We start from the raw sequence: 26,148 nt of genomic DNA on the forward strand, positions 1-26,148 counted from the left end.
AAGGATTTGGGAAAGGGCTTTTCCTGAACCTGACAGATCTCACAACAGCTAGTCTGATCAATGTCCTTGTTCACACTTTCAGGTTCAATTCAATGCACGGTTAAAGCATTCCGCTCACAATAGCTTCTGGGGAGTTAGAAAGTCTTTAATACATTGTTTTTAACTCTATGCCTTTAGCGTACAGTAGGAGAACCAGAATACCAGAATCAAAGTCCGTGCTTCTCTGATAAGTATTTCATACAACCTACAGAATATTATACATACTGGAGAGAAAACGTAGTATGTAAAGTGTAAACAGGCAAATTTTTAGTACATCAAAGAAATTAAGTACAAAAGTGGTGCAAGCACCTAAAACACAACTGTGTACCTCTGCACAAGCTTTCTCACTATTGTTTTTCAAGTTTTATTGCAATTTTCTTTTGCCTATCCCCACTCCGCTAACCATCAGCCCCAATTCAATAGCTTTTCTCAGAGTAGAACTTACAATTTTGATGCGCTTGCCGTGTATGTTTTAAGACTTTTCACAGAATTTTTTGCATTTTTGTTTGAGAGGGACCAAACTGCAAAGAAAAACCTAAAAAGATAAAAGTTTGGTGACCACCTGTGAAGAAATAACCTAAATAGCTTGAAAGGAAAGTCTCAAGGTTTAACTTTTTCAATAGCAGCCTTCTACCTATATGCTCTTTGGTATATAACTTGTCTTCTCCATCAAGAAAATCCTTAGTTTATTTCCTTTAGATGTTTAACTCATTAATCCATATTTAGACATTAATGTTTTCTCTCAGCCAGTGCTGCCACAAGCTGTACTGGTGCTCACCAGATTCTCACAACAGAAGTGCAACTTCAGTAGCCAGAACCAAGGATTAATAAAACATTTAAAGTAACCCTATAAAATCATTCATTGCATACACAAAAACTGAATTAAGTTCATCATTCTCTGAATTTAAATTCAGTGATAACTGATACTTTTCATTTCAATAAAGCCATTTAGAAATTGATAAAATAGTTCCAACATATTCTGACTGCAACAGGTTCAAAGCTCTTTTAAAATATTTTCACTTTTGCAGCAAAGAAAAGGAAAAATCATGATTCCCATTTAAATCCTATTCTTGGGTCTAAAACATTACATCAAATTCACCACCACTTTTTAAGCATTTCAGTTTACTTAAGAGGAAAGATACACCTTCAGACAAAAACTTTCAGGATTTAAGGGTTTATTTTTAATGTGGACTTTGTAGTTGTTGAATTCAGAATTTTAACATCTGAAAGCAAAACCACCATCTAGTCCAGAAATTACAGATGGCTGGCTACTTGAGTAACATAGATAAACCCCAAAGTAATCCCAAGGCAGCTTCTGGGGCTACTGCAGATTTACATGATATTTATAAGTGATATTTTTAGACTGAATATCTTGAACTGTCTTTTCTCACCTCCATGATAAAAAAAAGCAAGTCACAGATAACACTCTTGATTCTTTTTCACTGTTATTAATTCCCCACGATCTTCTTAAACAATGAATTAGACTATGAAGTTTTTCTGCCCATCATTTATTTTCACAGAAGTATTTCCCTTTGAAACAAATTAAAACATCAGCTTGACATTTTGCTCAGAAAAATATTGAGATGGCTCACACAGAGACAAGAACTATCAGAGATTTGGCCAAAAAAAAAAAAAAATTAATAGGTATCTTCAGAGAAAAGAGCAGTTTTTCAGATGTAGTAAGTCTGCTGTCTTACTAGGAGATGAGCCCCTGGGAAGGTACATTGCTTTGTTAACATGGTGTTGGAATATATTTCAGCTGGAGGTAAAGCAGCTCAAATCATACTCCCTCCTTTGCCTGAAGCTGTAAGAAGCTAGCAAGCATTTATGCCTAGTCTGCTTAAACTGCAGTGTACAACTTGCTTAAAAAAAATAAAATCAATAGACATTATGCCTACTTAGTTAAAAATCAATAGACATTAAAGATGAATAAAATATTCTTTTAATTTTCCCAATAATTATAATTGAATATTTATAAGCCGCTCTGCCCCCCTTAAGTGCAGATGTACACAGAGTGTTTAAATGTGTACTGGTTCTAAGAAGCAGATTCCATACTGTAAAACAAACTAGAAAGAATTATTTGTAAAATAACTACTGAAGAGTACTAAACCTTATTTTCAGTCTTAATACTTCCAAGTTTTGCTAATTTCAGTATACTTAAACAGCTTTCCATGGGCTTTTCAGTCCTAGAGAGATAATGAGCAGGATATAAACCTGATAAAGCAAGTGACTGACAAAAAGATAGTATTTTCAAAACAATATAGGGACCTCACTGCACAAGTTTCCATTAATTTCAGTGTAGAAAGTAGGAAATTAAGGTCATTGTACTGTCTGAAAATCTCCATCTGTACTTTCCTTCATACAGGCTTTTGCCTTCATAAATTCAGGTATTCTTATCAAGGTAAATAAGTCTCTGGAGCCTGAGAAACGCAGAGAGCAAAAAAAAGGCTGAAAAAAACAACAGGCAAATAAACAATATAATAGTAAGATACAGGAAAGGGAAGTTAATCTGCCTACAATGCCAGTTAGCTGCCATGTGCAATACTGAGCCATGGAGCAAAGCAATACTTAGAAGTGCTTCCACATTAATTCTAGAAGCCTGAAAAATAAGACAAAAATATATTTGGCATCAACCAACCAGCCTCTCTAACAGGCATCCCACATACCTACCCATAGGAGGATAACCTGTGAGATAGTCTTGTCAATATCTACTCGTCAGGAACGATGGACTAAGATGTATGGGCAGGGAAGTGGCTCTGTAGATGAAGTTTACCGGGATAAAAATATTACAGAAGAAAAGCATCATGGAATCTCTTTGGGCAAGAATCCCATGCTGTAATAGTAAAAAATGCAGTTCTAGGACTGTGCTACCCACTCTCAAATCAGGACAGTGACAACAATCAGGAAACATTAAATAAGGTTAGGGAAGCTGCACAGTTAGGACAAGTCATGAGAGCGGAAGATTTCAGTTCCCTACATGGACTGGGACAGTGCCTCATTAGGATAAGCAACAGAATATTTTGGACATAGTAAATAATTGTTTCCTGGAAGACCAGTTTGAAATCCAAGAAGAGATGCTATTTTGGATTTAGTCTCCAGTCTTCTACATTCTTTTTAGTTTTTAGTGCCCACAGCACAAATCTATCTTGACTTTGCTGCAGCATTCCTCCTGGGCAAATGCCTTCAGTCCCAAAAGGTTGATCAGTTCCCATCGCGCCTAGTTCCTCCTTTTACACCATCATCTCATCCACACATCGGGGCTGTTAATCTCTTCTTGCCTACCGAGTCCCAGACACGGAGCTGGCAGGTATTACAGAGAATGTTATCACAGAAATCTTGTCTTTAAGTGTCCCATTTGGCAACCTGAATTTAGCCTCAAGAGTATCCGTCCTCAAACATCCTACATCAGAAATACATTTAACTGCATTTACTGACAGACTCTCCCACTATCAAAATTAGCTTCCTCTTATCCTTAGGGATCACCTCTGCCGCAGGAGCCTCCTCAGTACAGAAGGATACAGTGACAACATCTGGAAGGTGTTTCTTGTCTAAAAGACTGGGTCCATGTTTCTCAGTAGGTTGCCCTCTTTTTCCAAAATGCACATCCTCAGCAGCAGCAGAGAGGCTGACACAGTTAAGATGGGAATACCCTGTCATGTATCTGTAGGTCTCATCTATGAAACTCTACTACATTGGTCCAGTTCAGCTGCTTCCATCTGAAAAGAGCAATCCAAGTCTCCTAGTGCTGGGGGCTCCTTGAATCACATGCACACATTTAAGCCCTGCTCCCTGACTACATATATTTTGCATTCTCTGCAATAATTGAAGAACACTTCATTTAGACACTAGATTTTTACTTTTATCTTGTGTTTAAAATGTGTTAGGCATTGGAAGCTATTATTAGTAAAGCTTTTCCTTTAAGTAAGTAATTAAGATTAATCTCTTCCCACCCTATTCTACTTTTATTCAACAAATTAAAACTAGGTGAGATATATCCAAAAGCATGTTTAGTTTGTTGTTGTGTTAGGTGTGGTTCTGTTGTTGGTTGTATGGGTTTTTTTAAATGCTGACTTGAGGCATTCTCTCCCTTCACTGATGACAGCCAACCTTTTTCTTGTCCCCTGTTCACTGTACAAATTAGAAAATTCTGTTACTTGCACCCCTGCATCTCTGAACAGGCTAAGCATTCTTGGTATCCCATATGCTTGGACAGAAAGCTGGTAATGTTTTAAGTGTGTGAAACATCTTACATACAGAAGTAAAAAAAACAAACGCAGAAGATGAGAATTATTTTATTACAGCAAAGTCTCAAGGTTCTCCATTAACTCCAGCATACAGTACATTAGTACACACTGCACAAGACCAAATATGCAGATTTTCTGTAAATCCCTAGCAGTGTGAGGAATTTACTAGGTAAGTAGTCAACACAATGCCAGAATCTATATATACACAACTAACTACACATACACCCACATAAGGCCAAACTAGCACTCATTTCAGAAAGGATAGGGGAGAAACTGTAAACGGTTGACTGAAGACAATATACAGCTGGAGTTTGGAAAAAAGGAAACAAGCTGTTAGGCAGCATCAAGAACAGGATGGAACATAATATGGAAATTATTATAATGCCATTAGCTCAATCAGAAACACATCAGCAGCTATGATGCCATGTCTGGCTCTGGTCATGTCATTCACAAAGACAAATCCCAGGCTCCAAGCTGAGACAGCGAGCTACTATTCTTAAAATTCATTTTCTTATGTAATATATACTTGAGCCTGAAACTAGGAAAAAACCTCCAAGCACCAACTTTAAGGAACAAGTTTTCAGAAGACAGGAAATAACTTGTCCTTCTAGCCAAAAGAACAGACGTAGCTTCAAAGGACTGCAGTGTGACAGCAGAGGCATTGAGCAGTGCCGTACATAGTTCAGCACTGGAGCATCTTCAGTTCATCTAAAAGAAATGAACATTGAAACGCTGGCAGCCATCATTCCAGCAAAAGTAATCTTTGGCTGCGGTGAGGACAGTCTCTTGGATTCATTGAGTAAAATCAAGTGAGAATCCCCATGGAAGGAAAGCTACTCAGGACAAAGGACAATGCTGGCACAAGAAATGATGCAGACAAATGGGTGCATGTGTATGTGCTGGAAATGGAAATTAAAAATTCCTGATTTTCAGAGGACCATGCTTCTGAAACAGTAGCAATACAGATTATGAGGTACCTATATTCCCTATGGTCCTAAAGAGATACAATCGGACAGTATATATAGCTTATTTCATACATATGTATATATACACACACAACTTCCGTGAATACACACACATAGAAAGAAATTCAATTTCCTTGGGATACATGGAAAGCTCACACCTTTTAATTTGGACATATGCAAACTTAAAAAAAAAAAAAGAAAAGCAAGTTTTGTTCCAATGCACTGATGCAGCACGGATTGCAGTATTATTTATAACACGCCTATCTTTTACAACTGACTTCCTTCTTTGGAAAACAAAAGGCTTAGAAGCCACAGGTTTCTGGAATGTATTTTATAGAAGTACAATTTATGGAGGCCTTTAAAAACAGCCTGCAATATATATAGCAAGCAAACTGTGAAAGCTTAGCACAAGAGGAATTTTCCTAATCTGCTTAAGGACAGGATTTTTTTTAGTGGCAACATGGCCGCTGCTATATGCCTGTGTTTCTCTGCACTAAGCCTGTTTGCTTTTTGTTTTCTGCTTAGTTTGATTCTCTGGGGGGGATTAATTGTTTTTTGCTTTTTTGCCTTCATGGTAGGATCGCTTTATTATCTGATTTTACGGCTGCCATTGCCATTTTCTGTGGGGGCACTTTTTTGTTTGTTTTGTGGCTCATCTTCAGTGAATCCTCTCTAGTTATATACGACCTTTTTGGCTTTTTCCTCCACGCTGTTAATACACTGCGCTACCAGTTACCTTATGAGAGATTAACTGCAAGACTATCAGCCCCAATTTCAGCAAGCGAAGACTACAGAAGGATCTGTTGGCTGCTGATACACTGCGGTCCCAGCTGAAATACTCCTTAAACCACAAATGTGTCGTTTGGGATGGACGGAGCTATATCACGTCTTTTCGCAGGAGGATGCACTCCAGGAGGAGGAATCGCACTGCTGAAGACGACACTGTGGATCAGGACTTTTTCCAGGAGAAGAAAGAGCTACCAAGAATCCAAAGGTTTTCTCATTTGACTCCCATTCCACCAGCAACCATCATGAGCTGTTATTTCAGGTTTTTTAATCTCTAAACAATAAGGTTTTCACCATTGAAAACAGAATTAGCACCTTTATGTTAATCAATTAAAATATTTAATTTAATTTTGACTTGGTTATTAAATCTCATATTACACATACTTATGATTTGGACTTTGGAATAACACTGGTCAATTAATCTTCACCATTAATAAAATGAAACTGAATACCTGTAAAAATTAAAACTCTGTTGTACTATGGAGAAAGTTCTACTTTGTCCACCACCGGGGCACAAAGGGAGTCATACAATATCTAGCTATTCTTTTAGTACTGGCTTGTTATTATGCCAACAGAAAGTGCATAGAATTTGTGCAATATCCATGCAGATATTATTTTGCATTAAAAAGGATTTTTCTAATATTTATTTTGACACATGTTAAATAGTGTAAGAGATATCAGAGTGTGGATCATAATTCCTTAAAGAACTCGTGTAATAGCTATACGAGTAGTCAGAAAGTGCATCAGAAAGTAACCTCCCATGGCAAAAAAAAAATCAATTTCTTGTAAAATTATGTCACTGATTGGGAGTTTTCCCCCACTTTCATCCTCCGCAATGTTTTTTCTTTGTTGAAAGTTTAAATTGTGTTTAACAAGTGTTCTTATTAAATATTTTGCTGTCAGTGAAGTTCTCATTCCTGTCCTGCGACCCCGAGTTACCATCCTAAACCCAGTGGCATATTGGCTGCCTTAAAGTGCAATGAAGTTTTTCCTATTGTTTTGAGATTGCCCTTGAGGAATAGCATAAATGGTCTTATTTCTCAGTTTATTCTCAAACTGCCTGGTAACCAGGCTGTGGTCAAACTATTGCGAGTGACCAGGTAAGGACAGGACACAAAGCTGCCACATCTCAGGTCAGATGCATTAGCTAGCCACGTGCACAGCTACAAGTCCATTACAAGCCTTACTTACATTATCTTCATTAACTTTCTTAACACTCGCCTGCTCTGATGAATTCATCTGATGTTGAAAGCCGACTTCTGTTTCTATTTGTTCTGAGGTTGGAATTCCATCAGATCTGCAGCTATGTCTTTAATTTTCCAGACCAAAATAGTATAGATGAATTTTTACCTGGATCAAAAATAGGAGACCTTATTCACGTTAGTAATGTTAGCACTTTTCTTCTAATATTAGTACTAATGTATATATTCTCCTTCTTGATCTAATGCTCTACATTGTCCCCTTATGATAGTTCTGCTTTGTATACAGTGAATCCTGTGGCATTGGGTGTATTTTATGATAAACGTTCTATTTCTTACTTGATACTTGTATTTTTAGTTTAAAATTTTCATGAGCTGATCTCCATGTTATGATTTTATATTTACACAAGACTACTCGTATAGCTATTACACGAGTTCTTTAAGGAATTATGATCCACACTCTGATATCTCTTACACTATTTAACATGTGTCAAAATAAATATTAGAAAAATCCTTTTTAATGCAAAATAATATCTGCATGGATATTGCACAAATCTTTATCAACTGAAATACTATTTGAAGATTTCCATTCCAAAGCAATTACCACTCCTGCAGAAGAAAGCAGCTGATGAAACAGGGGGCAGAAAAGATCAGTACTTAATCCATTATCACATCCCAGTAATGCTAATCTAGGTGTAAGATTAATTTGGACTTCAAACATATTAAAGCAGCAAAATAAGATTTGCTTCCCGAAATGTTCAAAAGACAGTATATCCATATGATCAGATTCAACATTTACTGCAACCTTTTGTCCATAACATGCATTTGAAACCAGCTCCTTCAGTTCATAATTTTTCTTAAAAATTTAGTAAGAGCTAATACAAAGAGATGGTGTACGGACGCATTTACAAGACCCAAATGTGGATTTTAATATGGGAAACAAAATTTAATCAAGGAACATATTTCCAAAGTAATCCCTTCAGTATTTCTCTCACATAAACTTATAAAATGATTTGGAAGTAGCATTTTGTTTGTTCGCATCTATGATTTTTCTGCTCTTTTCAGTGCTATGCTTTTCCCTAAGAACTTGACAGCTACTTGATAATTCAATTCTAAAAACATTTGGTTTAGGCTGCCTGATGTTAGCAGTTGAGTGTATTATTTCTAAAGTAATTTTTTCCCAAACACATGAATTCAATAACCTATCAGCTTATTTCACAGTGGTAACGGTGAATAACCTCTATCTTACTACTGTTAAATCTAAAGTTAACTGGTTTCAAATTTGCTAGTTTTTCATTTTGGTTTCACTGGCTTTGATTTCTGTTCAATTTATAAAGGCGAACACTGCTTAGCAGATTCTGACATATCTTTTTTTATTTGGGATTTCAAACTCAGTGTACATACTATTTGACCCAAGAACTCATTTCAGTGTAACAAGAATTAACATTGTGTATAAGATTGAGATGTGAAGGCACTGCAAGACTATGGTCTTCAATGTCCTTCTGGGTTCTTACAGTTTCTACATCCTGCCTCATGGCTTTCGGCATTCATCTGCCTGCCTCCTTAATTTTCTGTCACTTAACAGAGCTCTCATATCACCCAGCCAGTACTGAAGTGTAGGTTCAAACATATACCTATTTTTTTCAATGCTACACATATTAGAAGACCAAGGTCTTGTTCGCTATACTCCGTGTTTTAGACTCACGTATGTCAAACCCCTGGCTAAAAACTTTTGCTAATGTTTTGCTTGAGTTTGGTTTACTGTCTGCTAACAAAAACAGAAACCAATTTTTAACCTTCCAGCACAAAGTAAGGTAATGCTGTTTTCCGGGGGGGGGGGTGGGGGTGGGGGGGCGCATCTTTTTGTTCCTAGTTGTCCTTGGTTTAACATTTGAACATTCATTATTCTCATATTACCTCATTTTTAATTAAAACAGATATCCTCTGAATTTGATTTAAAATTTTAACCTTTAAAAACTAATACCATGTTCAAATGCTATTAATGTTTATCTCTGCCTTATGGCGCTCTCAGCTGTATCTTATGATCTTTAGAGTTACTTTGACTCCCTTGCCTGCGTTTTCCAAGAACAAGTCTTTAAGTTACCCTCTGTTCAGAAAAATATTCTAGCCAAGGAATTAAGCACAGCCTTTTCCTACAACTTAAAATATATTTACAGATATTTTTATCCTTTGTCTGCATCATTTTTCATTTCTGTTTCTGGCTGCTATGAAGCATTTTAGCACTATGCAAATTAGCAACAACACAAACACCAAATGGAAGATTCCAGGGGGGAGGGGAGGGAAGGGAATAATTATTTAACAGTAAAGTCAATGTTATTTCAAACAGATCATCTTGTCCAAATATATCTGTTTGCATAGTTGAAAGACTGTGAGAAAGAGCAGAAACAAGAAGATTTTGAAAGGCATGTTAAGTAAAAGCCTATAGTATTGCTCAAACTGTTGCAAAATATTGTGCTTAAAACTAATTTCTAGCCATAACACCAACTATCAATCACTATCTGTTACACTAATAAAAGGATTTTATTCTATTTTTGCTTTTTTAAAATTGACATACATCCAAGACTATAAGTGGCAGAGAACGTGGGACATGGATGACATTTAGGAAAGAATCCTCATTCATTACAAGAGTTATAGAAGGTTTTTTCCCCTGTATTTATGTAGCATAATACAGTCCCTAAACCTGCTTGTTACACAAATATTAAATAGAAATTTCTTTTTTTTTTTTGTGAGTTCTATTAGAACTGACTCGGCATCTCAGACTGTTTGAGCGCTTGCAGCTTTCACATACAATTTGGGTCACCCATCTTTCTCCATCCTAACAACAACTTGTTCCACACAAGAAGATTGTAAATTTATGCCAGTCTTTGGTTCATTAAAACAAAGTGTTCATTTCTTCCTTTTTATAAAATAAACCAAAGGCAGATCAATCGATTCCATAAAAACACTCAGCAAAGACCCAAAAGCCCAGCCTATATACAAAGGTAGCCTATTTTTATTTTTACAGCTAAATATCTTGCTGTATTTCTTTTTTCCTTCAGGAGAGCAGGGGGGCTCTTGAAATACCAAAAGGAATTATTTTAATGCTTTCTCAAATCTGCCTCCTAGGAGTTTAGAAGCACTAATTCTTTACCAAGAATACTTGGGGAGAAATTGAGGTGGCTAGCTGCGAAAAAAAATGCAACCATTCTATTTAAAACAACACTTCTCCTCTCAAGTGGTCAGGTTTCATTTGCACAATGCGCCCTGCTGCCATTAATTTAGCAGCCCTCTAATCAAGCTCACTTCCTGAAAGAAAAGGAGAGAATATTGAAATGATTGTTGTTAAACTCCAAAGTTTTCAGAAAACAGAAGAAACTTAAGTATGAAGCCTCCTCTCGAGTCCCATTATACAACACACAGAGTTCTGCGATGCTGTTTGACTTCACCTGCAGAACAACTGGGATCTGCACACTGTGGCTTCAAGATAAATGAGGAATGAGAAAGGGAGGCAAAGCCTTCTTGTGAGATGGCTTCGATTTGCCTACATGGGGAATTTTTCTAAGTTTAAACATAAAAAATAAGTAGTTGTTTCTTGAAATACTCACTTTCACCTGATACTGGTGACCAGAGCAGAAAGAGACCAACGAAATCAGAGTCTTCAAGAACACCAGGCACCAACACTAGACTGCTTTGTTTAAAATATCAGTGTCCATATTAAGGGTATTTAAATTCATTTTACTTCAGCAAGAAACTAGGTCACCTGAGGATTAAGGAATAAATGAATGAAAGCCATACACCAACCTCTTAAACAGTAAGAAAACACAGTTGTTTCTGGTTGAAAGGTGAAATTGGTAAAACTGTTTGTTAGTATTATATTGTCTGCCAAAAAACACAAGCATGGAATGGAAATCACTTCATCCAGTAATTCACTTAAAGACAAGAGAACTATTGCCTCTTGTCAAAAATAGAAGGAAGTTACATGCCACAGAGTAACCAGACTAACTTTCTCTGAAGTCATTGCAATTTTACCTCAAATGCTATTTTGTTTAACTTTTTTTAAAGAAAAAAAAATATGGTTATCTTGTGGTACACAAACCCTACACAAAAAGATGAAGTTATTTGTGCAAGTAACGCAAGGCAAGTTCTACCCCAAACCCCTCTCATTCCACTGCCTTCAATTTTATGCAAGTTATGCGAGGGCTAGCTGTCAAGAAATCATTCTTTTTAAAAAGGAAGAGTTAAGTACATGGAAAATTGGCAGTTGCCAGCAACAGCACATGAAGTACCTCTCAGCTCACCATTTAGACATGTAACTGGATTTTTTACCTGGCTACATTCACCTCCCCATCACTATCAAAAAGAAGGAATTCTCTTACAGTACCATTTTTAGGTAACTTGTTTCACCAAGATTGCTGCGATCCATACAACCAGGCAAGGTACAAGCTATTTCTCTTGATTCACGGTAAATCAATATCATGTTTCCAGCACCACACAGCTAAATTACATCTATCGCGTCTGCTGCTGAAAGCTGTATGTAAGGGCATGGTTTTTCTTTAGTATTTCATTTTTATCAGTCCCAATGGTACTACATTGCATTCTATGTTATATTATGCCTTAACAAAAATGATTTTACTACATCTCTCTATCATCTGTCTAAACTTAATCAAGCACAACATTGCTTTCTGAAAGTCTACAGTAGTCTCGTGTCCCTGAGGGGCTTTCTTCATGGTAGCCACTTTGGAAGAAAAACATCGGCTCAGCACTGTCAAACTATCAAAATTTACAAGCAGGCAGTCACCAGCACACAGCAAAACTGCCCCCGATCATAGCTGTTAAAACATCTTTAATATTTGCCCATTTCCATACAAGAAGTTTTGGATGCTATTTCATAAATAAATGTTTTGAGACACGAAGTGCAACAGAACTGCCAGGTTTAAATTTGGCCCACAGAGTTTGAAGGTAAGGCCTGCAAAAACAGGCAACAAGCTAAGACCAGTTAGCTGCAAGACATTCACACTTAAGAAAGGAAGAGAAGATAAGAGCTAGAAAAATAAACAGTGAGTGACTAGAGACCATTAGAAAAACTAAACTGTCAGCCCGCAGTCTTTGTAATCCTCATATCAATCTGAAATGTAGAATCACTCATGTCCCTGTTTAAGTCACCGCCAATCTTTTTGTTGCCCTGACCTCATCACAGTCCGTTCCTCTGGCCTTTAAATTTATCCTCATTGTTTAAGTTTTTTTAAGATCCTAATTCCCTCCCAACAGGCAATCAACAATTAGCCCCCACAGGGGCATCTCTTTCCTGGTCAGTACACATTCTTCCACCTTGACCAAATTGTTCACTACAATTATGAAAAATAAAGCTAAGCTAAACTACACACATTTTTACAGAGGAGATCACTACATATAACTAAAGACAAAGACCAGCATAATATTGGCAGGACTTTATAATAGTCCGAGGGCCACAAATTCATTGGGAAGGAGACGACCATGGGTTTGGCTTGTTCTATTTCAAACCAATGTAGCCTGGAGTCATTACCAGCATGTACAAGGCACAGCTCACAGAACAAATGGAGCAGAAAGGACCTTATTCACGGACTGCACCAACCTACCCCAGTGACATCCGATATCATTTCATTTTTTTGGCTGCCAATACAAGTGACATTTATTAGCCTATGCTGATACAGAACAAGTGATAAGTGTCAAAGTCAATTAATATTTTCATATTTTGATGAAAGCAATTTAAAAGTAATTATATCAGGATACAGTTGTTTAAGCTATGCCATACAATAGGCAATAATTATATTCATCCTCATTCTAAACATGATTTTATCACACTAATATCCTAGAGCATTTTGGAAAGAGAAACCTTCAACTACAAAAGCATCTGTTGTGCTAAACCAATTTGATTTAAAAGGATCATTGCTATTAGTAAAATGAGTCATTTATAGATTTGACCAAAGACAGGTAAAAATAAAGTTGAACTACTTTCCAACCAGACAATTATTTGTTTATATTCATAGACAAAGTGCTGCTAACTTCAAAGCCCTGACTTTAATGATATCTATCTCATCTCTAAACAGAAATACAGAACTATAAATGCAATTATTTAAGAAAGAAGAAACTCATTAAAAGGACAGCAATGACTATGGCGGGATACCTTCTGCATAGAAAGTGGAAAAATTAAACCCTTTATTCATTATATTACAAAAAGCCTGCAGTAGAACACTTTACCCAAATGCCCGCAGCAGACAATAACATGTCAGGATGCATGGAAAAATGGACCTTATTACCTTCAAACATATCAATAAAATTGACATGGAAGAATAGTTAAGGACAGTAAGGCCTAATGTTAGAATAAAGACCATCAAAATCTGGAACAACTTAATACTTTTTATACCGGATATCATTTTTGATCCTTAAAGCAAAAAGAGAAACTTCAAAGTTTAATCATACAGAAGCATTTATGTAAAATGCCATGTATTATGTACTTATGCTACAGTATACAATAATTCAAACTGAAATTAGCTTTCTAATATGGAATAAATAAGACTATCAAAATCAAATTAATAGATGTATAACCTACCAGTCTTTCTTTTAGGCTCTGAATCACAAAACTACAAAATGTGATTTGTAGTAAATTTTCCAAATAGAGAATGATTTAAAAGCTCATAAGTCAAGTTTAAGGAACTCTCTACTGCATTATTTACAGTATAAATACAAGGTTTCTGCAAGATATGAGTAAAGTGAAAATGTGTATTTTTAAAGCATACATTGCTACATTAAACCTAGCATTCCCACACCACTTGAATTTCCTGTATTTTCAGGTGGCATTTATTTTGTTTAGCAATTCCTTTTAAATGTGCCACTCATAGCCAGGCCAGAAGTTACACTGCTTAACCTGCATGATAATTAAGAAAAACCTTTAACAAGTAGAAACATGAACATCGAGATAGCAAAATTTTATAAGTCCACCAAAGCCAACTCCACTTCTTTGATTCCTGAAAGAGTACATAAACTTTAGACAGTTTGCTCCTGCAATAAAAAAAGGCTGCTAAAGTGTATTACGGATTTGAAACTTCAGAGTACATCCACATAGTTAAACTACAGGGGATACCTGAACTGTCTTGGATGCAGAGAAAAATAGTTGTATTTGCACACTGCTCTGGTGGGCAAAGAGACTCTGCTGCTCACGTAGTTGCTGAATAAAGTAGTCCAGATACCTGCATCTCTGTTGTGTTGGGTATGCGTATCAAAGAAGTCTAGGGTATGCAATTCTTAAAAATAAATCCCATTTGAAGGTTTAATATCATATACTTCAGAGAATAACACAAAACCACCACAGATATTTTGCACAGACACACTTTGGTGTCTACAAATTACTCCGTATTTTTTAATAGTAGCTTCTAGAAATTCAAGAATAACCAACCTTGAAAAGCCTATCTTGTCTTGATCCCAGAAATGGTAAAATCCTGTGTACCTTCTGGAAGTCCCATAAATTCTAATGGCCTCAGTAAAGCAATTTAATACAAACTAAAAGAGGAACAACTGCTAAATCATATGGGAAATACTGCAACATAACCGACTTTAAATGTCTCTCAACATTTTAGAGAGGCTTTTCTAGGTGTTACTAAAATACTGCAACTCACAATATCCTTTTGTCATTTATCTGACTAGTAGCCAGAATTTACAGGTATTCACAATGCTAAGATACTCCATATTTATCCCTTGAAAATATGAGAGGGCTACCTGCCCCCAATCAATACTGATAGCTTTTCAAAATTAGATTTTCACTTGGCATGTTTTAATTAGGTTTCCTTTTACAAAACCCACTATCTTCCAGTGTATTAGAGAAACTGAAGAGGCAACCATAATCAGCAGAACTGACAGGAAAATAAAAAAGTGCTCTAACCAATTTCAACTTCTAGGCTGATGACATAAGCCTAGAAGCAAAATACATGCTGCCTCACTGCAGGACATTTCTTCTCATTAAAGAGGTAAGTGGGTCTGCGTAAGCAGTGAAGACTATTAAAGATAAGCAGATTAAACACTAGTCTTGCAGCATGGTAGCAGTACATTATGTTGCTAGGTTGGAGAACTGGGTTTTCTTTTAAGATTTGGGATTTCCAGCACTAAGCAGGTACAAAATGGAAGTGATATTAACACAAGCGAAGCACCCCAAGTAGCTAATGGTGAGGAAAAGAAACAGAAGCCACTCTCTACACAGCAACCCCTGCAACCACCACCAGCAGCAAAAACTGTTCATTGTGCCCTCCTGGCAACAAGCAAGTCTATCAAGCAGATATTTTCAAGCTGATGAAATGTATGAAAAAGATATTACTGTTTATCTTTGGGAAGAACTTTGTCCAACATCTACCTAGACTCAGATGCACACACACCCCCCACCATTCTGTCACGTGGTCATCTGCTAACAAAATCTTTCTTCCTGAAGTAGTAGAATTAATTATTGGCATTTTTATCTTTTCTCACAGGCTGAAAATAAAAAGTTTAATTCGGCTTCACAAGCATTCACAAAGTCCTTACTGACAATTTGAAAGCACTTATTTAAGCATAACTAGAGCAAATTATCAGACCAATTTAACAATACCCCAAAGACAGCAGCTAAATGCTATCTTTTCTGCCTGAACAAACCATTTAACCTTTTATCCTTGTCCATATTTGAAGGACTTTTTATTCTGACAAGGTTTCACATTTTTCCCTTGGTATAATTTCTAATGTCTTCAAAGTGAATGCCAGAAGCATGTGCTCCCCAAACTCTTTTCCGCTCATTGCAAAGTGGGCCCCAAGCACCAACCCTGAAAAATCAGACCAGTGCAAAAGCTCACATGCCAGGCGGATATCTACCAAAAATCAACGATGCTCCATACCACTCTGAGCGTGAATCCTCAGTCCTGCAGTGAGATGCAGTATACTCATACACACCATAACAATCCATTTTCCTATGTTATAACATATGGCATCCAAGCACAAGATTGTAACAGACTCGCATAATAAAAATTCATTATTTGTTTCCACAGACTGAGTTTGGTCAAAACAAGTTGCTTAAGACTGATCTAGTTAATGAATTCTAGTAACCATTCATCTGTAGTCAGTGTTCCTCAGTCCTGCTTCTCACTCAAGTCCCTTCAGATGCTCCACCTGAGCAGAAGACAGTGCACAACATGCAGCTAGTCTGGGCACCCAACTATTGACCAGCCAACCTAGCCGTAACAGCAAGTTCATTTGGCCTTCACCACTGTCCTAACGCTAAAGCGGATCCCCCTCCTTCTGTCAGCTGCTAATTTTCACAGAAGATTAAGAACTTAAACTATCTTTTGGACATCCTCTCTAGACCAAATTTTAATTAATTTTAAGTGTTGAACTGGGAAAACTGTTACTGGGAAAATAGGAACCAAGTCTAAGCACAAATATTGTTTCTTTTGGAAGTTGGCCTAAAAATATGACCTTTTTTAAATTAATATTTTTAAGAGAAAAACAGTACACAATTTCTTGTATTCTAAGATAAGTCTACAATTTCAGTATCTGCATAAATCATTTTTCTGTCTCTTCTCGTATTACCACCTCTTCTTCAGATGTCAGTATAACTGGTGACTACCTACATCATAACTGTTGGAAGCCCTTCAGCAGACATCTGATCTGTGGATTCAGTTATGTTCCTGGTAAATCTGTAAGCAGTATAAAATAAGTCTCGTTAATGCAAAGAATCTAAATTAGGAAGAAAATGTGATTATGTTCCAAGGGAAATTTGTTATTTCTCTTGCAGTTTTGAATTCTTCAAGTAATTGTAATGACAAGTAACTACGGAAATACACCCTATTCCAGGGTGTATTCCAGATTTCAGATGTGAAACTTTACACTCAAGTTTCTAATGTTATCTTCCAGAGGTAACTTTCGCAACTCAAAGAAATATCCACATTTTTTCTAAATGTAATTTCAATAAAATTGTCTTTCTTCTACCTAAAGAACACTTAAGCTTGAACTTTCAAAGCAGACCTGTCAGCTTTGCTTTGATACAAACATAACACTGTCATTCTTCTGTTGTCTTAAGACAAAAGCCATTATTCCATGTACACACAAGAACACTAGTGGTAATCCCAGGAAGCCAGCATATGGACCATTGTTTAGCTTGATTAAGAGTAATATTATCCAATTTATACTGTTTATTATTCAAAGATTTTAGAAGAATGCTATTTAAAATGATCCTTTCAAATATTATGACTAAAGATGCTCAAACTTTTTTATCTCAATTTGTGAGGGTTTTTTCACCTTTGTATCTTTTAAACACATCACAGGTATCCCAAAAGGATATACATCTCTAGTATAGGAGAGAGAAACCAATCCCCTTCAAAACCCAAATGTTTTCTTTTGTTTCAGCATACTTTCCATCGTCTCCCACAATGCCTCAAGCACAAAATAAAATATATGGTCCAGGCCAAGCCCCAAACCAAGATGAACAACATCCCTGGCCAGAACAAGTTTTGTTTGTGGAACGCTGAAGCGAGGATCTGGGGGAGTAGAGGGAGTTTAAAGTCGGGTGCAGAGTCACTGGGAGTTATCGGATGGTTTACAGAGCTCAGCATAGCTCTAGAACACATATAAGTCAAGAAAAATGTACCACAAGAATGAAAGATGTAAAGATGAGAGAAATCTATATAATATTAAAAAGCCACTCAAAGTCAAATTTCTTCTAAAGGCTGTAAAAGCAAAGTCAGATTTCTCCTGAGAGTCAGTGCCAATATTTCCCACAGCAGGATACCCTGTAGCAGGTAGTAGCAAAAACTCAAGTCCAATAGACTCGTAATATCTGAAGATTTTCACACGTGCATGTATGCATGCATTTTCATGCTAAATTTAAAGTTATCATTTAAAGTTAATTTAAAATTTACGAATTAACCTTTCAGTCAATACGTATTTCAAAAGTTTTAAAAAAGCAGAACAAAAAAAAAATCAAATTTTGAGTCCCATTCACAATCTCCCATCACCATAAACAGCTTCTTTTCCTTTATAGAACACAATTTCTACTTTTAGCTTTTTATAAAAATACTGTGAAATGCAACATTCTTACTAACTGCATGTTTTATTAGATCTTGTAACCAGCTCTGTAGCCAGCCAGAAATGTCTTCGGTAATTATGAAAGACACTCTTGAGCAAGAAAAATTGAAGAGCATGTCAATTTTCAGGGTCTCTAAATTATGTCCAAAGAAGTCCCAGAGAGGGTTTAAACTGTACGGAAAACTGAACAGTACAGTAAGTCTTCTATTGTTAAATATATTGATGCTTAGAGTTTCTCTAACCTCTGATTCCCTTTCCCCATAAAGCAAAACTAAACAAAGTGCTCAGTCCTTTGAATAAAATAAATAAACTCAAAAGCAAGCTCCACCAAATATTCTGAGATTATATTCTCCATGTCCTATTTCCGCAGCTTCCAACCTCCATGGAGGAAAATGTAAGATTTATCTTTAGAATTAAGAAATCATTCTACTGAGGTTTTTTTATATTTTTCCTATATATACATATATATATGTAAAGTCAAACATGCTGCGTAGTAGAAAACACTAGCCAAAATAAACACATTCAAGTACTGTCATGCAGTTTGTGTTTCACATCTACACTGAAACCAGCACAAAAAGGGTCCAAAGTAAGTTAGCTAGTTGAACTTAGCCCAGATTTCAGCAGAAAAAGAAAGGGGGCTATCACTCTGTTGGAAGATGTGGATGCAGAGAACTGTGGTGATGATAATGAGCAGTATTCAGATGTGGCTGGACAAGTACCACAAGTGCAGAATATAAGATCCATGACAAGTATCTGAAATTTGGAATATTACACTCTCCATTACTTTTCTTACTTACACTTACTCGTAAGGATTTTGGGGATAGAAACTCTAAATTCTTGTATGTGTGAGAAGAGTAAAAGCATACAGGCAGCAGCTACTGCAATGCGAAAAAAAAAATCACAGATTTCTAGTACAAGATGATGTTCAAAATACAAGCTCATCTTCATAGTGTGTACTACTACTTTTCATCTGTACAAAAATACCAGCAACAACACATGATATACATGTACAGGAAACAATAACAAACCTAGGAAGCCTCATAACATTGGTGGCTAGTATCATGATGGATTTTACATCACGACAAATGACTAAAAAAAAACAAAACACCAATCTCTGCCCAACACAGCAGAAGCAGCTCCACCACCTGTATTAGCACTCACCCCTAGGCAGTAACTAGTTCATTACCTGCAATGAAAGCCTAGAAATTAAAAGAATATTCCATTATCAGAAACGCTTTCTCAGCCTTCTGTCAATGCTATTGTACAGCTATATCAGACTGTGAGCATGCTCTGTGTCTGTGTATATTTATATGTGTATATATATTTATACATACAGAGAAAATCTTATTTGCCCCTCCTGGATCTTCATTTCCACATATTTCACTATAACAAATTTGTAGACCAAGTTTGTGGCACCAAACAAGATGAACAAAAACAGACTGAGCAAATGCATAAGGTGATACAGATGGGTGACGCATGTCCTACAGACTTTGCCTGTAGGAACAATTCCAGTTCCTTTAGGTTACCTGCTTACACTACTACAACGCCTATTTACTGCAGGGATCACAGCAGAAGAGAGTTCCCAGAGAAGACAGAAAGTATCACAGTAGTGATATCAGGTATATTTCAAGCTAATGGAGGGAACAAGAAGCAAAAGGAAAACATACGCAATTCATTTGTTGGAGAACAGGATGAGCTGGATGGCGAATGGTTTATTTTACAGTGAAAAAAATGAATAGGTTTTGAAAAGAATAAGCCACCTGTGAGAGATGAGCACAAGGAAACCTGAAAGTCATGCAACCCAGGTCCTTGAACAGGTGATCACTGAAAATAAGGCAGGACTCAACAGTACTTTCAAAATAATCCGTGGAAGTAAAGTGAAAGAAACTTAAAGGTTAGAGAAAAAGAGTTTGATCCAGTAACAGATTAGAAATTTCTGTTGATATGAACAGAGTGGAGAGATTGGAAAAGCACATGGAAATTCAGATTACTGCCTTTAGACAGTGCTCTCAATAGGGACAGAAAAAAGGAAAACAAATAAAAAAACCAGTTTGCTTTTATTAGTCATCAGAAATAACACACAACAGGAAAGAGGTATGTTTGAGAACTCAGTTACAGGAAGCAATAGGGGGAAGGCAGAAGAGAGGGAAGACTAAAACATCACCAAAAAAAAATTATTCCACCATATGAGACGCTAAATGAGCAGGAAGATATGAAAACAAAAAAGAACAAAACCCCTAAAACACGGCAGTCTCAGCAAAGCCACATCAGTAGAAGTCTAAATCATCTGTGTTAAAAACAGACAAAAAAAATATATGGAGGTTATCAAGATAAAACAGGAACACTGGTCATGGGGGGAAAAAAAAAAAAAACAAACACAAACCTAAGATAATCAATTTGTTCATCTCAATCAATCTTCAGTAGTCAATTTGTAAATATTACATAAAATAGTACTAACGGGTTGTGAAAAGTATTCTTCTATACCAAAATATAAAGGAAACAATATTTTCACAGTGCAAGTGATGAAGTACCAAAACAGGTGCCAAGAAAGGCTGCAAAACCTCCGTCCCTAGAAATACTCAAAACCAGCCTGGACAAGACCTTCAGTAACTTGATCTAACTTTGGAATTAGCACTGCTTTGAGCAGAGAGGTTGGATTAGGGGACCTAATTTAGGCTGTGATGTTCATTTTAAAAGCCATCAACATCCAATTTGAACTAGCAAAGTCTTTTTTTTCATTCATCAGTGGCTTCCCAAACTATTATCAGCCAGCTCCCCCAAAAAAGTAATTAAAATATATTGCCTTGGCAGTGCCAACATGAACCAACACCTTTTTAATTCTTCCTGAAATTTTTCCTTTCTAAAAACTCTACTCCAAGAATCGGGGGGGGGAAGGGATCCAACATTAACTTCCTGTTGGATTTACACATCTGTCTTTCTTCTTGATGTCCGTTCGGCATATTTTCTTAGTTCCCAAAGCATTTTTGATGTAGATATTAATTACGCCTATATAATACATGCATGTGTATTTATACATACCTACCCAAGTGCATACAGACACAAAACCACATATAGGCAGTAAATACTCAAGGCTACTAAAATTATCAAATTCCACCATACTACACAGTCAAACCAGGGAAATGCATTCTCACTCCCAGCATGTCTTCTGCTGACACTGGTAGACAACTGGGCTCCTCCAGCTTCCCTTCCTTTTCCAACACTCCCCTGAAGCATCATCATGAAAACCACTCCCCCACACATCAAAACAGATACAACATCCCAGAAAAATTCTAGGCTGAGGAAAGCTCTAAACAGTCAGCATATAGGGCTTGAAAAATTTTTATTATCTGTGGTCAGAAACAATTTTCTTGGTTATGAAGTTCCGACTACTTAAATACATTGAAAATAAATATAGTTTTATCCAAAACTAGTCTTACTTATTCCTATATACTCAGTTATACAAACATTAAATACAGCTGATTTTATGATGAGCAAATACACTACCATAACACACTGTCACCATGTTATACGCAGCACACTGTTTCAAACTATTTTGGTACTGTTAATAACCTGGCACAAAGATAGATCAAAATATAAACAAAAATAAAAAGGTGATATATACAATGTATTGTGATAACGCAACAGTAATTGTGTAATTGCCTTAAAGCGGCAGTAAGGTATAAATGGTAGTATGTATGGTAATGGTAAATTTATTTTCCTCAAAGGAAGTTAAATTAACCATGCCTTTCCTATTGTTTAATAGGCAAGGTTCATGGTCTATAAACAATTATTTATGCTAGCAAGTATGTAATAGGCCATATCATATTACAATGCAGGAAAAAAAAAAAAGGATATGGTGCTTTCAGGCAAAAATCTATTCCATGCCCAGCTCACACAAGATTTCGGAGCTGACTCACTTCCAGCTGGTTTACTCCATAAGAATCAGCTCAGTCGTCATAGACCATTGACACTAACACAGATTACCATAGTTGTCATACTATTGCGATTGACTAAAACTTCCACTACAAAATAAAACTTCACTAGTTAATGTTGAAGTTCAAAACAAACTGACAGACTATTTATTTCAACTTAATGATAGGTGTTGAAAATAAAATATAAATATTATTTACATTGTAGAATTGCGTTCTGGTGTTATATTATTGTGCATTTGAAGTAATAAAAAAGCATAGCTCTAAAATAGATGGAAATATTCACTCTGCTTTGACATTGAATTTCTAAATAATGCTCAACTAAAATGGCCACTCTAAGGCAAGTCTGAAAAGTCACTTAAATTTTCATAAGTATCTGTAAAAGTGAAATTTCAAAAATAAGGTCATCCTTATAGTTTAGACTTCACTTCTTTCCATAAGAATATTCACAAGACTACTGGATATAAACCAATAAATTAACAAACTGTATTTTATTACTTCATACAAAATCCTACTTTTAGTTAATAAAATATACACAGGGTGAAAAAAATCAAATTCTAGCATCACTGTTATGTACTCAGTCAACCTGATTTACTTCAAAAGATTGTCACAATTTTTATGAGACTGTTGACATTGCAAGCAGGAGGGAAAAAACAAAAAAGAAAAGCCGACTGAAGTTACACTTACCTGCAGCCCTCTTCTTCGAAGAATACTTGAATCATCCATATTTTGACTCTGCAGATCACAAATTCCTGCTAAAGCTCGCTTGCTTCTGGCTAGCTTTGCTCTCTAACTGTTAAAGAAGTCCATTATTTTCAAACTTTTCTCCCCCTCCAACCCCCCCCGCTCTATCCACTCGCTAAAAATAGGACATGGTCTTTCACTTGCCTGTCATGAAGAACTGCAGCCACGGTCTCTGACTATCTGTCCGTAATTTTGCCTGCCTCTTTTGTGGTAGATTTAGCAGGTCACATTGGAAAAAATCTGTTCGACTTTCCTGAATCTTTTCAAGGTTGGATGTCTCAATCCCCTCATATACACAACTGTATAGAAATATATAATAATCCACAACTCCATGTAAGGCCAAAGAGTGGAATTTAATTCAGATCCCACACATACATATTTTCACTTTATTTCAATTTACTTATGCTGTTCTAAGGGATCTGTAAACTACAACAGCTGCCTTCATTTACTGTTTATAATAAGCTCACAAAAACCAGGTCACATTTCCTTTAAAAAACACACAGTCATACTTAACTAAAAAATCAATTCTGTGGACACACAGGATAAAGTTCTATTTAAAATACGGAAAAGCCTCACTGTGAAAAAAATGGAAATTTTATTTTTCCAAATGTTGAAAAATTCCTTTACTCCTTTGTACGACAAAGCGAATGTCAGATTCTTCAGATACTGTCGCACATTCTTTTGTTTCTGCTATCTGTGAGGTATGCTGCTCTCCTCCTCAGATGCAGCAGACACGGCACATTCTTTAGTTCATTGCTGAGATCTTGCGACTCTCATGTGCTGAAGGGTCTGGAACACATGTTGCGAGTTCGGAACATTTAAAAATTCATTCATCTATTCATCACTGACAGAGCTGTCTTAAGAAGCCCTTCCCTCTTCGTCATCCATGGCAAAAAGGAAAAAAAGAAAAAAAAAAAAAAGAAAAAGCACAGTTCAGCTGAGGCTTTTTCAGCCTGTCCTGCAGTTTCTTTTTTCCAGCTACTTTCACACAGACAACTCCAGCAAGGTCAAAAAAAGGCTTTGCCTCTTTATGTACAATATCCCAATCACAGTTTAAAATGAGCTGTTAGCCTGTGTTGAAAAATAAAGAACGATAATGCTTCTAGCTATACCAAACACCATTTTAATAAAAACAAAAATCTAGATACATTCATCCCAGTATTAGTTAAATTACTGGGCTCGTCAAGGAGCCTTTGTCCCACACATGCCCTTTCTGTATTAGAAAGGAAAAAAGGAAATACTGCAAATATAATGAACAACCTACTGCTGCAACGACCTTCAATTTTTTTTAAGGCAGAAAGCTAAAGCAACAGATTTCATCTCCTGATAAAAGCTTAGGAAGAGCCTACTTATAACTTCTGAATATAAATACTGTATTTCAAAAGACTAACTTCAGCTTCTGAAGGATTTCACAATATATAAAAGAAATCAAACTTCATCAGGAGCTGTGTTTATGAGGGGATTTCAGCCAGACATCCTGAAGTGTGCAAATGCAACAACAATGAGAGCCCAGACCGTAGGCTGCCTACCACAGCTTGATGAAGTGTTCCTGTTCCCACAGTTATGTCAGCTGCAAACCAAAAAAAAAAGTCTCAACGCAAGCACGCAGGTTGATGGTGCTTAAAGGAATATATATCTACATGGAAATCTTTAGCTGATCTTCATGCTAAGTGACCAAGTCACATGAGCTAAACACATCATTGTAAAGTCAGCTGAAAGCAGATACAACTCAATCCCATTCACCAAGCTGTTTCTGATCCTCCGCGGAGCGAGTGTGGTCTTTTATTGTGAGTAGCTAATAAATCCTCATCTTGCCGATACCTCCTTCCATCTGCCGTTTTAAACAACTGAATGCTGAATTAGGTCTGCAGAGTCTTTGTGAGCTCCCCACCAGGGCAAGCAGCCACACAGAGCCTGAGCAGGCAGCTCATTTGCATGGAGTATACTGTACCATATAAAAAGCTGTGCGCTAGTAAAAACAACTCAATGAGCCACTTGATTTTAAAGGAACAGCATCTTCTACTGCAAATATAACTGGAAAACAACAAGCCATGCACAAAACTCTGCATGAGAACTTAAGAACCTGTCACCAGGGAGAACAGCAACATAAAAATACAGATAAAACTCTGCTTAAAAACAGACTGAAACATATGATGATCATATTTCTTCACTGTGATAATATTTATGATGTATGTAAGTAATACTTCCTGCATTTTGCCATCAAAGAAGCTTCCTTGGAAAAATATTCCAAAGACTTTAACTTCGTTTATCAGACGTTAGCATCAACCAAATTCTATTTTTACTTAAAAAATCCCAAAGAAACAAAATATCTTGGCGCACATACTCAGATATATTACATGCATTTTGCAGTTTATCATAGATTTTAGGAATATTTATATTAGACTGTGCATTAACTGGATCATTGATCTTACCTCTTCTGATTAAGGTCACCAGCATTAAACAACATACACTGCGAGAGGAATCAAGGAGTCTTAATTATGCAATACCATTCACGTTGCATTTTCCTCATAAATCAGCTATGAAATGAAAAGGTTTAAGCCTGATAACACTAGTATATAACACCGCTTATTTCTATAACGTAACTGAAAACATTCTCATTAGCACATATACATCTAATCCTTCCTGGATTATTTACCTTAATCTTCAGACAGTGCCAATTCTCAAAATGTCTTCACAAGTGACTTATAATTGATTGAGGCTGGCACGAGTCTCAAAATACCATGAGAATCATCTGTTCCCTTCCAAATTTCAAGCTTTCTTGGGCAGAATGCTTTCAAATTGGCTGCCTGCCACACTTACCCAGTTTCTGGGGTAGAGAAGCCGATCACGGCTGCTGTAAAAAAGCAGGCATGGATTTTCCTCCAGCTTCCCTCTCCCCTTCCCTTCTTCAGAGGAAAAAATTCTTATTTAAATGTCAGATCAAAAACCACCAGCAGCAAGATCCCAGTGTGGTGACCACCTTTTCCTCCCTCCTATTTAACTGTTAACATTCATCCACTCTGCCTTTCTTTTCCTTCAACAAAATCTTCCACAGTAAAGCAATGACGAAAGAGGGTGGGAGAGAATACTTAGTACCAAACTGAAGCAAGCAAAAGACAAATGGAATTGAAATGCAACTCTCTGACATGGAAAATTTTTCTTACAA

General features: G+C 36.5%; 1 protein-coding gene across 9 annotated transcripts in view; it reads right to left on the reverse strand.

The window, feature by feature from the left end:
* MAST2 (microtubule associated serine/threonine kinase 2) overlaps positions 1–26,148 on the reverse strand; it is a 226,814-nt gene that overhangs the window by 121,524 nt on the left and 79,142 nt on the right. The window contains exon 1 of one of the 9 annotated variants that reach the window (XM_063345052.1): positions 22,926–23,021. The exons of the other annotated variants lie outside the window; for them this stretch is intronic. Within the exon in view, the coding sequence (XP_063201122.1) occupies positions 22,926–22,964 (39 nt within the window). The 5' untranslated portion in view covers positions 22,965–23,021. Of the gene's footprint in view, positions 1–22,925; positions 23,022–26,148 lie in introns of those variants that run through there. 9 annotated transcript variants of the gene reach the window in all.

Source organism: Chroicocephalus ridibundus, chromosome 8, assembly GCF_963924245.1.
Source record: "Chroicocephalus ridibundus chromosome 8, bChrRid1.1, whole genome shotgun sequence".
Classification (NCBI taxonomy): domain Eukaryota; kingdom Metazoa; phylum Chordata; class Aves; order Charadriiformes; family Laridae; genus Chroicocephalus; species Chroicocephalus ridibundus.